The sequence below is a fragment of the Citrus sinensis genome, chromosome 3 (genome assembly GCF_022201045.2).
Source record: "Citrus sinensis cultivar Valencia sweet orange chromosome 3, DVS_A1.0, whole genome shotgun sequence".
Taxonomy (NCBI): Eukaryota; Viridiplantae; Streptophyta; class Magnoliopsida; order Sapindales; family Rutaceae; genus Citrus; species Citrus sinensis.
Genome location: NC_068558.1, coordinates 29,460,344 through 29,476,343, shown reverse-complemented (window position 1 = coordinate 29,476,343; position 16,000 = coordinate 29,460,344). Strand labels below are relative to the sequence as shown.

The 16,000-nt window shown below is 36.1% G+C and overlaps 1 protein-coding gene across 2 annotated transcripts; it reads left to right on the top strand.

Moving 5' to 3' along the window:
• The first annotated feature begins 2,019 nt into the window (after positions 1 to 2,019).
• Positions 2,020 to 8,567, top strand: LOC102619279 (disease resistance protein RUN1-like). Of its 2 annotated transcripts, none has more exons than XM_052438614.1 (7): positions 2,020 to 2,597; positions 3,274 to 3,812; positions 4,269 to 5,361; positions 5,499 to 5,774; positions 5,915 to 7,129; positions 7,238 to 7,956; positions 8,264 to 8,567. In XM_052438614.1, the coding sequence occupies exons 2-6, from the start codon at positions 3,313 to 3,315 to the stop codon at positions 7,880 to 7,882; spliced, it is 3,729 nt and encodes a 1,242-aa protein (XP_052294574.1). In that variant the 5' UTR covers positions 2,020 to 2,597; positions 3,274 to 3,312; the 3' UTR covers positions 7,883 to 7,956; positions 8,264 to 8,567. The 2 variants fall into 2 exon arrangements, with proteins under 2 accessions (XP_052294574.1, XP_052294573.1); XM_052438613.1 differs by having other exon boundaries at positions 2,021 to 2,597; positions 8,259 to 8,567.
• The last annotated feature ends 7,433 nt before the right edge of the window (positions 8,568 to 16,000 follow it).

The window sequence follows — 16,000 nt, the reverse complement described above, 5'->3', positions numbered from 1 at the left end:
CGTGGACAGCATTCCTTCAACAATTTACTTTTGTGGTGAAGCATACCTCTGGTGAATCCAACCGGGTAGCAGATGCACTTAGTCGACGAACTTCTTTATTGACACAGATGCATAATCAAGTTCTCAGATTTGACACATTTCGAGAGTTATATGCTTCTGATCCTTACTTTGCTCCTATACTAGAAGACGTTGTTGCAGGGTTTCGCTCAGATTATCATTTACATGACAAATTCCTTTTCAAGAGTAATCAGTTGTGTGTTCCTGACTCAAGTTTGAGATTGAAAATCATTGCAGAGTTACATAATGAAGGGCACATGGGTCGTGACAAAACTCTGGCTCTAATAGCCAACACTTATTTTTGGCCTACTATGAGGCGTGAAATCTATCACTATGTCGAGACTTGTCGCATTTGTCAAGTTTCCAAGGGCGCAGCAACTAATGCTGGGTTATATATGCCGCTACCGATTCCAACACAACCTTGGGCTGACATTAGCATGGATTTTGTTTTAGGATTACCCCGCACTCAGAGGGGTATGGATTCAATATTTGTTGTTGTTGATCGATTCTCGAAAATGGCTCACTTCATTGCTTGCAAGACGACTACAGACGCTTTGACTGTTGCTCGCCTATTCTTCAAGGAAGTCTATAGATTGCATGGTTTACCAAGTTCTATAGTATCTGACCGGGATACACGATTTCTTAGCCATTTTTGGAAGACATTATGGAAATTGACTAACACTCGCCTGAATTTTAGTAGTGCTTACCACCCACAAACAGATGGTCAAACTGAAGTTGTCAACCGCTCTTTAGGAAACCATCTACGTAGTCTAGTTGGCGATAACTTGAAGATGTGGGATCAAAAGTTATATCAAGTCGAGTTTACTTATAACCGTGCAGTTAAGCGTAGTACTGGTTTAAGCCCTTTTCAGGTAAATTACGGATATAATCCACGAGCTCCCATTGACTTGGCTCCAGTTCCAAATTTAGTTCGCAAAAGCGGTAAAGCAGAAGACTTTATTGAGCAGCTTCAGAAGATTCATGAAACTATGCAAGAGTCTTTGAAGCAGACGACCGAAGGTTATAAAATTATGGCAGACAAAAAACGTCGAGCTTTGGAATTTCAAGTGGGAGATTTTGTTTGGGTTATCCTAACTAAAGATATATTCTCAGTTGGTGAGTACAACAAACTTTCTGCCAGGAAAATCGGCCCTTTGGAGATTATAGAGAAGATAAATCCTAATGCCTACAGATTAAAGCTTCCTAGTCATATCCGCACTGCAGATGTATTTAATATTAAGCATCTTATTCGTTACAGAGGTGATCATGATGAAGATGTTGCTGACAATCCGAATTCGCGGGCGAATTCTCTCCACCCTGGGGGGGAATGATGAAGAGTAGGAATCCATATTATACTAGGATTAGTTTCCTTATTAACTAAAGTTTAAGACTTTTAAATTCCTTTCTAATTTAGAATTTTGTTTTCCTTTCAATTTAGGATTTTGTTTTTCCTTCATGAATTAGGATAATTACTACTACTATAAATAGCTCCCTCTTGTAACCTTTGAAGGAGAGAATTTTGAGTTTAATAATATTTCAATTTTCAAATCTCTTTGTGAGTATTTGAACAGTTAATTCTTGGTATTCTACGGAATCAACGAGTCTTAACCCCTAAATTCACGGTATTCTTTTGAATCAACGTGAATTTAGTTGTTCTTTTGTTCCGGTATTCTCTAGAATCAACGGAATATTTTGAACATTAAACTTCCGCTGCATCAAGGGAGAAATCATATATGCTTCCATTGACTGATCTTATTTCACAGGAGATGTAGAATTCTTGGAAGCTTTTGCAATTGAAAAAGGTTTGAAACAAGCCACCGAAACAGGACTGACTCAGTCAGCAATTGTGGAATCAGCTGCCATTAATGCGGTTCATCCCATTAACTGTGCTGGAACTGGTAATATTGTCACGTGTAGCTTCACAAGTGTTGTTTGTTTCCTTATATTGTCTATAACCTTATGTAGGTTTTAATATGTTCTGTTGAATCGGAATAAAAGAACTAAAGAAGCCATAGCGATTCTGTTTGGCTGTGAAATAGTTTATTTGCGGCTGTACATAGATTTTTTTTTCCTCCCTGTTTCTTTGTTGCTTTCTGTGAATCTTTCAATTTATTTACAATTGTTGGCGTGTCTGAAAATGGATCGCTGAATATGGTAGAATATGGACTCGGATCTAAGTTGGATTTAGCCATGATACAATCCTTTTATTCACCCTCATTCTTTATTTTGGTTGGAGGACCTTTTTAAACTTTTACCAAACAACAGAGACCGCAGTGTCAATTTGAAGATTTTGTGGATGAGAATTGACAAGTGTTGAATTTTTTTTTTCCAATAAGCATACCACTCTATGGTGAGGATTAGGCGGGACCCTACCTGTCATTTAGAACAGATAAAGTGTTGAATTTATATTATTTGTTTTTCTGAAGATGCCTTGGAATGCAGCATCGTTGACTTGCATATTTGATGTTAGAACTTAGAAGATTTGCTGTCAGAAATCTTATTGAAGAAACTACTCTGCTGCCGGCAACACAATCGACGCCGTAAGTTTTATGCTACGCAGTTCCCTTGTATTTTTATTTTGTTTTTGAATTTTCAGGGCTAATAAGAAGAAGAAGGTCATTAATTTCCGAAACAGAACCATTATCAAGTTTTATATATTTTTGAACTGGTTAATTTTGGTCTTTGAGAAATATTTGCGTCTATAATTCTTAATCTAATCGTGTAAGATTACAGAGCAAATACATAGATTTTTTTTTTTTAATAAAATCAAACATTCGCTATAACCTTAGTTTTAGTTTAGTTTTTTTTTTTTTTTGGGAAAAAAATGAAAAACCTCACTTATTAAACAAAACTCTTGCCTCTTTATGCTCTGGCAACCTATTTAATTTTCTTAGTTCTTTTTATGATATATATATATATATATATCCTTTATATAAAGAAATTTTTCTGCCATCGTGTGCAGGTAGCTAGCTAGCTTATACTACTATCCCATATATTCCCCATATAAGTTTTGGATATATAAATTTCTTTGTTTTCATAATAAAATGATGAATGTTTCGTCAGCTGCAATTTATAATTAATGATTTGACCGTATTTGTTTGTTGTATGAAATCTTATAAATTAGATATTGTAACTTTGTTTGGTTATTGTTTATGATTACTTAAGAGACATTTATTTATAGTGTGGATGTTAATTTTGATCCAAATTTATTTTCAGGAACTTAAATAGAAGGCTGTCGGATCAATTGCTTGCATTATGAGCATCTGGAGAATCTCTTCATATGTTCCTTCGCCACTCTCTTGTCAGAAATATGATGTGTTCTTAAGCTTCAGAGGTGAAGACACCCGCAAATTCACAGACCATTTGTATGCTGCTTTGGGTAAAACTGGAATCATTGTATTCAAAGATGACAAAGAACTTGAGAAAGGAAAAGCTATTTCATCAGAACTACTTGCAGCAATTGAAGAATCAAGAATTTTGGTTATTGTTTTCTCAAGAAACTATGCTTTTTCAACTTGGTGCTTGGATGAACTTGTTAAGATTGTTGAATGCAAGAATACAAGTGATCATCAACAAATGATTTTTCCAATATTCTATGACTTGGAACCAACTACGGTGAGAAAACAGACGGCAAGTTTTAAAGAAGCCTTTTTAAAACATGAAGAAGCTTTCAGGGAGAATATAGAAAAAGTACAAAAGTGGAGAGATTCTTTGAAGGAGGTGGCCAATATATCTGGCTGGGAATTGAAGGACAGGTTACCATTCTTATTCTAAAATACTATCTTACCAAAATTAAGGTTCGTTATTTTTGTTTGTCTTGCATGAGTCTTAACTAATGGATTGATTTTGGGATTCCTTCCCTATCAAACAACTTCCAAAAATGAATTGCTTTCATTCAATATCATTAAAAGGTCTTTGAGCCATCTTAGAATTTCTGAGATTTCAGAAATAAAAAGAGTGTAGAATGTAAATGAATTTATTAACATTATATGATGCAATTGAGATAATAACTTGATCAAAGAATTTTTGTAAATGAAGTGTTATAGATGAACGTAGATATATATACTTGAAGAAGCAACAAGAGATTCGATCTAATGAATATAATATTGTACAGTTTAGATATTATACTTGTGGAGTTGATTGACGGTACATTAATGCTAACTTTAATTCAACAACACCAATGTTATTTTCTTGTTCTTTTCAATGTACAGGAATGAGTCGGAATTTATTGTGGATATTGTCAAGGAGATATCCTGTAAAATTCCTGCAAAATCTGAGACTCTTAAGGGTCTAGTTGGACTAGATTCACGCTTGGAGAAACTGAGGTTTCTTATAAATGAAGGGCCTACTGATGTTCGTATGATAGGTATCTGCGGTATGGGAGGTATAGGTAAGACAACTCTTGCAAGAGTTGTTTATGACTTGATCTCTCATGAGTTTGAAGCAAGTTGTTTTCTTGCCAACGTTCGGGAAATTTCAAGAAAAAGTAGTCTGGTCTTTTTGCAAAAGCAGCTCCTTTCGCAGTTACTAAACCTTGGGAACTGTGACATATGGGATGTTTATGATGGTGTGAACATGATCAGAAGTAGGCTACGATGCAAAAAGGTTCTTCTTATTATTGATGATGTGATTGACATACAACAATTAGAAAGTCTAGCTGGAGAGCATGATTGGTTTGCTACAGGCAGCAGGATTTTCATAACATCAAGAGATAAGCATTTGTTGATGGCACATGGAGTGGATGAAGTTTATATGCATGAGTATCTAAATTATGATGAAGCTCTTGGACTGTTTTGCTTAAAAGCCTTTAAATCCCATAAGCCATGGAAAGGATACGAGCAACTGTCGAGAAGTGTTGTAAAGTATGCCGGAGGTCTTCCATTAGCTCTCAAGGTTTTGGGCTCATTTTTGTTTGGAAGAACTATACCTGAATGGGAAAGTGCACTACAAAGACTAGAAAGAGATCCTGAAAATGAAATTCTTGATGTACTTCAAATAAGTTTTGATGGGTTAAAAGAAACAGAGAAGAAGATATTTCTCGATATTGCATGCTTCTATAAAGGGAAGTATATAGATTATGTAACAAAAATTCTCAACTACTGTGATTTTGACCCAATTATTGGAATTGGAAGTCTTATTCAAAAATCTCTAGTAACTGTAGATGATTTCAATGGACTGTGGATGCATGATTTATTACAAGAAATGGGTCGACAAATTGTCAGGAGGCACTCCCCTCAAGAGCCTGGAAATCGCAGTAGATTGTGGGAGGAAGCAGATGTATGCCATGTATTATCACAAAATACAGTAAGTGATTAGTTAAGTCGAAAACTTGTGATTTTAGGATCATGATCATATCTTTAACTATTTAAATCTTTGCATAGTTTTATCAAGACTTTCTTTCTTTCATTTTTTTCCCACTTATTTTTTGTTAAAATGTTTAGGGAACTGATGCAGTTGAAGTCATCATATTTGATCGCTTTAGCAACAAAGAGATGCATTTCAGTGCTCAAGCCTTTTCTAATATGACTAATCTTAGAGTGCTCCAAATCCATTATGTTCAACTTTTGGGAGACCTTGAATACCTCTCCAACGAGTTACGGCTTCTTGATTGGAAAAGATATCCATCGAAATCCTTGCCATCAAATTTGAGATTAGATAAACTCATTGAACTTAACATCCCTCATAGCAGCATTGAACATCTGTGGAGTGGAATCAAAGTAAGATTGTCCAACTACATATTCATGGTTTTCAGTGAATACATATTGATAATTTCATACTTTCATTCTTTTAAGTTGTGATAATGTCATGATTTCATTCTTTTAAGTTATGTTCTTTTGTGCCATTCTGTTTCTTATAGCCTTTGGCCAGGTTGAAAATCATGAGTCTCAAGCATTCCGAGAACCTCATAAGGACACCAGATTTCTCAAGGGTACCAAATTTAGAGCAGCTGATTCTTGAAGGATGTACAAGGCTGCATGAGATTCACCCATCTTTGCTGGTTCACAAGAAGCTGATTTTTTTGAATTTGAAAGGTTGTACAAGTCTTAGAGCTCTTCCAGCCAAGATTTTTATGAAATCTCTTGAAACACTTGTACTTTCTGGTTGCTTGAAATTGAAGAAATTTCCAGACATTGTGGGAAGTATGGAGTGTCTGCAGGAACTCCATTTGGACGGAACTGATATTAAAGAGCTGCCACTCTCAATTGAACTTCTATCTGGACTTGTTCGGTTGACTTTGTATGGCTGCAAAAATTTTGAGCGTATTCCGAGTACCATAAGTGCTCTAAAATATCTATCAACTTTGAATCTTTCTGGCCTTTGGAAGCTCAGAGAGTTCCCGGAGATCGTGGAAAGTATGGAGCAGCTGTTGGAGCTTCATTTGGAAGGAACTGCTATAAGAGGATTGCCAGCATCTATTGAATTTCTTTCTGGCCTTGTTTTGTTGAATTTGAAAGATTGCAAAAATCTCAAGAGTCTTCCAAGAACTATAAATGGTTTGAGATCTCTTAAAACGTTGCATCTTTCTGGCTGCTCCAAACTTAAAAATGTGCCAGAGAACTTGGGGAAGGTAGAAAGCTTGGAAGTACTTGATATAAGCGGGTGCAAAGGACTGTTGCAATCAACATCATGGTTTCTGCACTTCCCCATCACTTTGATCCGAAGGAATTCAGATCCTGTGGCTTGGAGGTTCCCATCTCTATCAGGTTTGTATTGTTTAAGAAAATTAGATATCAGTGACTGCAATCTTGGGGAAGGAGCAATCCCAAGCGATATTGGCCACTTATGCTCATTAAAAGAGTTATATTTGAGTAGAAACAGTTTTGTTTCACTTCCAGCAAGCATTATCCATCTTTCTAAGCTGGGGAAAATGGTATTGGAGGATTGCAAGAGGCTTCAATCTCTACCACAACCTCCACCCAGTATTGTGTCAATTAGAGTAGATGGTTGTACTTCATTGGAAACGATATCATGTGTGTTAAAATTATGCAAGTTGAACCGCACATATATTCATTGTATGGACTGTTTCAAATTCAACGGCTTGGGATTTTCAATGCTGAAAGAGTACCTCGAGGTCAGTCTCTTACTCCATGTCTCTCCACTGTGCCAAACATATTGCGCTAAATTTATGCACAGGTGTGGTTTTATTTTTTATTTTTTCCTCCTAATTTTTTGGTTGCAGGCTGTGTCCAATTTGCGACAGCGTTCAAGCATTGTTGTTCCAGGAAGCGAAATTCCGGAATGGTTCATGTATCAGAACAAGGGTTCTTCAATAACACTCAAGAGGCCTCCCGATTCATTTAATAAGAATAAGGTGGTGGGATATGCTATTTGCTGTGTGTTTCATGTCAATAAGCATTCAACTAGAATCAGAATGTTACGTTCATATCCCACAAAGTGCTTGACCTGGCACTTGAAAGGTTCTAGAGTTGGTGATAGTACTACTTTTAGGGAAAAGTTCGGTCAGGATGGGTCTGACCATCTTTGGCTACTCTATTTACCTCGTCAAGAGCAAGAATGCTATGAACACAATTGGCATTTTGAATTTCAACCCTTGTGGGGCCCAGGATTGGAGGTGAAAAAGTGTGGTTTCCATCCAGTATATATCCACCAAGTGGGGGAGGAGTTCAACCAACCAACAAACCGATGGACTCCCTTTACTTATAATCTAAATGAGTTCCATCGGAATTTTGTTGGATCAAATATGGAAGTAGCCACAACATCAAAGCGAAGCCTTGCAGAGTATGTTGGGACAGCTGAAGCCAGTGGAAGTGGCTACTGTGATGATGAGGAATCTCAAGCTAAAAGATATAGACGACTCGATTGAAGGGAATAAACTAGTGATTATTCTCTGAATTTATGTGCAAGTACACATCTCAGATTCTCAGTTCTAATTTATGTGTAAGTACGCATCTCAGATTCTCAGTTCCAATTTATGTTCGCTGCATATGGTAAATCATTTACATTCTCTTTATTTATTTAATGTATCTAACCTTGCAAAAAAAATTCATGTTAAATTACCAGAAGATGCTCTGCTTGGATCAAAAGTAAAGGACTGAAATAAATCCTCTGTTTTTGATCTTACCATCACTGTTTCATTGCATAATTATCCCTTGCAGCTTTCTCATTTATGTATTCATTATCTCATGCGCGTGTGCGCACACAACAACACATATAATTAATAACTTTATTTTTTATTTCAGTGCAGTGCAAGAAAATGACTTAGAGGGGTTTTGAACTCAAATGAGATGAGATGAGGACTTAACTATCTGTTCCCTTCTTTTTGTGCAAAAGATGCCAGATCCAGAAGTGATAAGCGCAGGTTCTTGGGTACACTTGAAAGTGGTTTGTATCATAGTAGATGAATTGCATTGCAATGAATGAACAATAAAGAAATTAGCTGATTGCAATCTGATTGAATATTCTTGTGTTGCCTATAGCTTCTGGAGTTCTAGTTGACACAGTTTTCGCTTGTTGAGACTCTTACTGAATGAACATAGATTTTACTCGAACTGCACTAGTGCCTTCTGATGGTATGGCTGTTGTTTGTTTACTACCAGTTAACAGATATTAAGATTTGGAAAATTGATGAACTTATGTCATCACTTGAGATTACGATTAAGCTTCAAAATATGAAGGATTAATATGAAGGATCTTTCTGCTTCTTGTTTTGGGTTCAGAGCAAATGAAAACATAGACATCGAATGATTGTGGATTTGCAGGGAAACGACAGATGATCAATCTCATCTTTTATGGAATCAGTTATAATGTAATGTGGGGTATACAAATTAATTATAATATAATTTATTAGGTAAAATTGATAAAATCAATGATGAATATCAGATTAATATTTTATTTGTTTTAAAAAAAGAATAATTATACTTTCATATTATTTGGTTAGCACAAGATCAGAGACGGCTTTATTTCGACCTAGAAACGGTAAATGTTTACTCTCCAGATGAATGAGTCTGCAAAGTACTCTCAAAATGACCAAGCAAAATAACTGCCTGATTCATGCGTTTTTGCAGCAAGGAACTTCAGAAAAAGCCTTCAATAAATTGCTTGCGTCAGGAGTCTTGCTTGGTTTACTGCTCATCATCACACATCATTGTCGTAGTTTTGGCAGAGTGATTGTAGTACAGAGCTTTCCTCTGGTTTGTTCTCTGATTTTGCATTAACTTTGGTTTTCCGAATAACCTGAACCTGTATTGATGGAGACTTTCGAGGCAATTTTGCATCTGGTGTACTTTGCACTTCTTCAAGCTTTTTCTTCTTCAAATTGTTGTTCAATCCTTCACTGCTTACAACAAGATCTTCATCTGGTTCATGTATTAAATTTTGTGCATATTAAGTATAGTTATTTAACATTAATATTAGGTTTAAAGTCTATGAATTTATCAGTAAGCATGCAATTTCAATTTCAGTTTTGTTCTTTTTGTCTGTTATATTTACTCATGCAAAGTTTTATTTTAAATCACTAGAAAATGCTCTGCTTGAATCAGAAGCAAAGAATATCTCCAAAGTTGCTTTCGTGCCCGATCAGATTAGCCCCTTACTGGAATTTCTCTGAGGTTTGTTCATAAATTGTAGTTAAATCCAATGCCTGCTGATAGAAACAAGCAGTTGAGTCGTATTTCAAATGGCAAGAGGAAATGGATGGCCCGTGAGAAAAAATGCATCTCATGCCGTACGTTTAGTCTTTTTTTTTTTTATTATTATTATTATTATTATTTTCTTTCTCCTTTTTCGTTTTTGAGTTCATTGTTAAAGAAGAGAAAGTCAAATTTGAAGATTTGAATTTTATGAATTCTGATGATTTGAGAATTAAAGAAAGAGAAAACATGAAGGACAGACCCCAACCAAAAAAAAAAAAAAGAAACTCGGTTTCTTATTTTGATTATCTCTGTTTTGATTGGAGAATTGTCTACTCTGTTATAATTAAAAGATCAAATTGTTAAAAATTTTCCTAAAAGGTTAAAAAATGATAATCATCAAATACTATCAATTTTTATTTCATAAATAAAATTTAATACCATAAAATGTATAACTTAAAAGTCACAGCACCTCCATATACTAAACGAAGTTTTAAGAGATTTTTTTGTTATATTTTTCTATTCGCAGTTCACCTTTATCCTACTTCCATGGCAATTTGGATTCAAAAACAAAACACGTATGCTTTAGGCAGAATACTTTATATTGAAATGGCCGACTCTAGTAACTTGATTTATTTTTTTATTATATTTTATATTTTTTAAAGATAAGACGGCGAGCAAATGTCAAATCAATTCGAGACCTTGTGGGAACAGATAAGCTAAATTGTCGCTTTTCTACATGCAGAGTTTTACAGCGACAAATTCTATTTTTCCGTGTATGAGATCAACTGCGCTTGAGTAAATAAAGCAAGAGAAAACGCATGCACAATCCTCATGTACATACAAATAGGGGTGGGCATGGGTTGGTTTGAATTGGATTTTAAATCAATCTAAATTAAACTATAAAAATTTAAACCCAACTCAAACTAATCTAAATATTTTTAACTCAACCCAAACTAACATTTGGGGTGGTTCACAAATTGGGAATGTTCCAATTTGATATGCTTTTTTCTTAGCGTTGGTTCACAAATAGGAAGTAGTAATTGCAACAAATCATGTGAGCATTCCTCCTCGCGACATACAATATAACATAATAAATCTCCCTCTCTCTCTCTCTCTTTCTCCTTCTCTCTCTCACCTTCCAATTTCCATTCTTACAGATTAAGGACAAACCAAAACCCACGAAACCGAAACAGAAGAGCATGACAGACCAATCAACACTATGGGGATGCATGAGCAGCTGGCTCACCCTCACTCCCAGTCCCTGCACGCTCTTTCTTTTTGTCAACCTCGTCATCGGAACCATTGCTTTCAATGGAGGGAAATTGAAAGTTTTTTTGGTCCAAAATGAAGTAACCAACTTTACCATTAGGGACTCTCCAGCCACCCCTCAACCTGAGATGAGACTCCCGCTGAAAAACATTCTTCTTCCGACAGAACCTGCCTGCCACCAAGCTTTGACAAGTCGCTAACTTGCTCGGAAACAATATGTGAAAGATTGATCTCAAATTGGGTAATTTTTGGATACCTCCCCAGATGTTTGTCCTTGCTACACTTGGAGAGAATGTATGCATATATTGACATATAGCACCCCTGACGTTTATAAGGGTTGGGATACCGTTTGATAGTTAAGGACAATAACGTAATTACAAATTTTAAATTTTCAAATCGTTAAAAAGGCCGTGAACTGATTAAAAAAAATCATTGTACATCACAGTGACCGACTGAACCCTGCATATTTTCACTCTTTGATGTCCCTGTAAGGCACACATAATCAATATTAAATTTTAAAAAATTTAAAGAATCTTCACTTATGTTGAACTTCTCCCTTATTTTCTCACAATTTATTGTTTTTATTATATGGGATAAATTTTTTTGCTTCATGACCCAAATTACATGCTGCCAATAAAAGACAACTCTACACTGCATATTTCTTGTAAACCTTAAGAAAAATTTGGAATTAATAATTTTGGGTACTGTTTTATCATTGAAGTAAATTATTTCATCTTCTTAGGAATCACTCACTAGCACGATCATAAACACCTCCAATTTATTATGAATTTATATATTTGGGTTATGTTATTCCACAAGTGATTTAGGAGGTTTCAACAAATTATAATAATATAATTATTTTTAAGTACAAACGTTTGTATTTTTTTAAATATTTATTTCACTATATACAAGTGTATTAGTTAATTGAACAAAAAATAATAAAAATACCAATATACTATATAATATAGGGTTATTTTTAAGGACCTCCCCTGAGGTTTAGTGTATTAACACCTAGATAGAATGTATTGATATAATTACAGAAACCTCCCCTGCCGTTAATTAGTCGTTAAGTTTACTGTTAATAGACTGTCAAAATTACTAAAATACCCTTCTCACCAAAATAATAAATTATTAAATGTAGCTTTGAGAATTTATGGGTAATAGGTTTGGCCGGCTGCTGCTTCCATCGATTAACCGGGTCTTCAACCACTCCTTTGCTGCCTGCCATCTTCCTTGTCGCCGTCCTTTGGCTTGACTTATACACTTTCAATGCCATCCTGTCTTTCTTTCTACCTTGTTCCCTTCCTTTCTTTCTCTGCTACCCAGCTCTATGCTTTCAAAACCAACCCGTGTCCTCTAGATGGCTGCAAAGGATCCGAAAGCTGGTGCCTATTTAAAAGACAAAGAGATGCGAAGCGTCAATTGTTCTTGCTTTCAGGAGATTTCACAGTCTTGCAGTCGTAGCTAGATTTGGACTCTAACAAATTGTTTGAAAACCCAGTTCGACAAAGCAATTAATTGCGTCAGAATCAACAAATTGTTTGAAAACTCAGTTGAACAAAATGCCTATTGGTGGTGTATTGGGCTTAAAAAGGTTCCGTTTGCAGTGAAGCACCACTAACGGACTTTGACAAGATGGCGACAGCGAGATCTCATGAGTTTGAATGTGGCTGCAAGTGTGGGATGAAAAAATTGTGGGTTTTGTGGCTATTGAGATGTTTATTGAGGTCAGGACTTCATGGGGGTTGGTTGAGGGGATAGACAGCAACGAAATGGAACCATCACTGATGGCAGAAATTACGGCAGTGGTATGCGGCGTGACCAGCCGTGAGCTATAGTTTTGAGAGCTGTGTGTGGTTAAGTTTTGGGATGTCAAAGATTGTTGCATGGCATAGGGATGGCTCAAGGGTGATAGCGGTTGGGTGACATCAGCAACGACTAAAGGGGCACTGCCGGTGTGGGGGCTGTTGTGAGACAAAAGCCATCTTTTTGGGTTAATGCGTGGTGGTGGATGCGGTTGATTCAGAGGCTTCCGTGACTAGGGTTGGTAACCAGGGTGAAGAGGGGACTCCGGCAGTGGCAAAGCACCACTATTGGCTGCCGGTGGAGTCATGGCCAACTAGTTAAGTTCGGTTAACAACGGGCAAGTCGTTCAAAATATCATTGATCTAGTAAAAACATATTTTGAATTTTAAATATGATTTTACAAATTTACCCTTGTATATTGATGCCATACGTATTTTTATACTAACGGCGGGGGAGGTTTCTGTAATTATATCAATACATTCTATCTAGGTGTTAATACACTAAACCTCAGGGGAGGTCTCTAAAAATAACCCATATAATATATATAGAGAGAGAGCAAATCTACATCTTAAAATTTATGAGCTTCTGCACTGCGGAATGTTGTATTATATTATCAATATATTTGAAGTATAATGTTGAAAAGAAGTATCTTTTTCTTTAATAAGACAATGATTTAAATGATTTAATAATTGTTGAATTTTTTAAGACAAATTATTGGGTCGAAATAACAATAAAGGCATAAATACACTTTGATAAACTATAATCAAGATTTCATTAACTGAAAATAAGATTAAACTCACCCGCCCTTTTCTGTTTCTCCCATATCTCTTAATCTTTTTCAGCCTTGTTTTATTTTTTTTCAGCAGTTTCTTGCCCCGAACAAAATCAAATGCTTTCTGGGTTAAAGTGCCAAAAATAAAAATGATTGATAAAGTAACATTGGACTTCACGATGAGGCAATGTGAAGGGAAAAAAAAGATTTTTTTTTAAATTTTATTTCTACAGTTTCTCTGATAATGGTGGCTGCCATTTCTGAAGAGAACCCAAGGACAAGGTCAGGGCATCCCCTTTTGCCTTCTGAAAAAACAATGCGCATAATGTTCCTATTGTTAATGGTCCAAGGAAACCTAAAGGAAGATTTGTCTCTTCAAGATATTTGTCACCTTCTCCTTCTTCATCTTCATCTTCAACAACAGCAACAGCAACAGCAAAAAGTCAGAGTCAGAGCCTGAGATTTTCTTCTCTACTTGTGTCTCGTTCAATAAATTCATCGAATTTACCAGCTTTGGGGACTAAAAGATCACAATCTGTTGATAGAAGGAGGCAGGTGATTGGTTCTAGTCCAAGGGCTATTACCCTAGTTCCAAGCTCTAAGCAAGCAATTCAAGTCAAGAGCTTTCAACAATAACAAGGATGCTTATTACTTCAACTAGGAGCCTATCCGTTTCGTTTCAAGCTGATGCCTTTTCACTTCCTATTAGTAAGACTAAAGCTAAGGCAACTCCTGAGACAATAAGAGGGACTCCAGTGAGAGATTCTAGTGTTGAGGGTAAGAAGTTCGTTGGGTATGGATATGGGGCGGTGGCTAAGTCGTGGTACCAATATTTTATGGAAAATGAGAGTAGATTGAGCTTGGATTTAAATAATGCTAAGCAAAATAAAGATGGCAATTTGTTGATGAATGAGTACTGTGATCTTGTAACTTCTGATGATACTGATAGTGTTTCATCTGGTATCACTAACACTTCCGGGGTACCAGAATCTGGTGATGCTGTTGCTTCGCGAATGAAAAAAATACATATTCACTGTTATTATGTATTTGACGCCAAAAAACAACAGACGGTCTGCAACTCTGCAACATTTCTACAAGTATTGTCAAGTCTGCAACTCTGCATTGCTACAAGTATTGTCAGTTGTTGTGCAGTGGAATGAAGGGTATTATTGTACTTTCATCAACAGAGCAAACGGCATCCTAACGATTATATACGTCCGGGGGTGCTATATGTCAATATATGCATACATTCTCTCTAAGTGTAGCAAGGGCAAACCTCGGGGAGGTATCCAAAAATTACCCATCTCAAATTTAAGCTTCTATAGCGAAAGACGTTGTCGGTTTCTGATTCTATTGCTTACTGTTATGTCGTCTTAAACGTGATCGAGATAACGGTTACTCCTTCGATATCAATGTATGATCATCATGTAATGTCGGTTACGAACATTTAGTAGAGCACTTGTCTTGCACGTGACATATGTTAAAGATAAACTTAACTTGTCACGCCCCGGACACGTGCGCCGAGGCTGGTCAAATGATTAGTTGTTACAGCCGTTGGTTTTGGCGGGAAACGAAGTTGGCAAGTGGGGGAGGTCCCAGAAGGTTTTCGAGGCTATATTAAATAGCGTTAGAAGCTGCAATTTGTCAGCATGCAATCAGATCATCATAATTTTGACCTTGTTCTTGAATTCCTGATGATTAATGAAATCCGTTCGCCTGTTCTGCACCAGGAACTAGGCCATCTGGCTTAGCCTCGAAAATCTGTGTTCGTTGTTTTCTGATTACTGTTTTTGCTTTCAATTATGGTATGATTCCCATTCCCAAAAGTCGTTCGACAAAATGGCCAAGAAGGAAAGGAACCGTGCATCCCACCTGATGTCTTGAACAAACAAAAGAGACGATTCCCACCTGATGCCAGTGGCTTTTACGAACCACGGAAAAAACAGAATGGTTTCAACTCTGTGGAACAGAGTGCAGTTAAGCCAGTAACAGATTTAGCAAAAGCAACACTTTGATAATACTCTCTGCTTTTGCGCTTTACAAAATTCCTAATTTCCTTTGTAACACGCAAACTGTGTTAGTTCATCAATGTGCATTCCTATCAGTATTGATCAACATAATGGTTCAGACTCATGGAGCAAGAATGTTGATAAGGGCAGCAACGATGAATATCAGAACTGATCTAAGTAAGTAAACTCAGGCTCTGATTTTCTATCCCTTGTTTCACCAGTACTTCAACAAATGGAAAAGTTAGGTTGAATAACAGCTAATCACATCTTAGGTGGCCGCTTCTTCTTGCTTAGCAACATCTAATCTTCTGCAAGTTAATTTCTTACATTTTATATTAACTTGTCTCCTGTATTTAATGAATTTTATTCTTAATAAAATTTCACATATATTATGACTTGTATTATATAAACCCAAAACTATAGTTATTTCATTTAGAAACAAAATCAATAAATACATAAGATAGTGATTATTATAATAAGCTTTTAATTTACAT

Coding starts and splice junctions, on each gene's coding strand:
- LOC102619279 (XM_052438614.1), top strand. CDS start 3,313: ATGAGCATCTGGAGAATCTCTTCATATGTTCCTTCGCCACTCTCTTGT. Junction 3,813..4,268: donor GGCTGGGAATTGAAGGACAG/GTTACCATTCTT, acceptor TTCAATGTACAG/GAATGAGTCGGAATTTATTG. Junction 5,362..5,498: donor ATGTATTATCACAAAATACA/GTAAGTGATTAG, acceptor TAAAATGTTTAG/GGAACTGATGCAGTTGAAGT.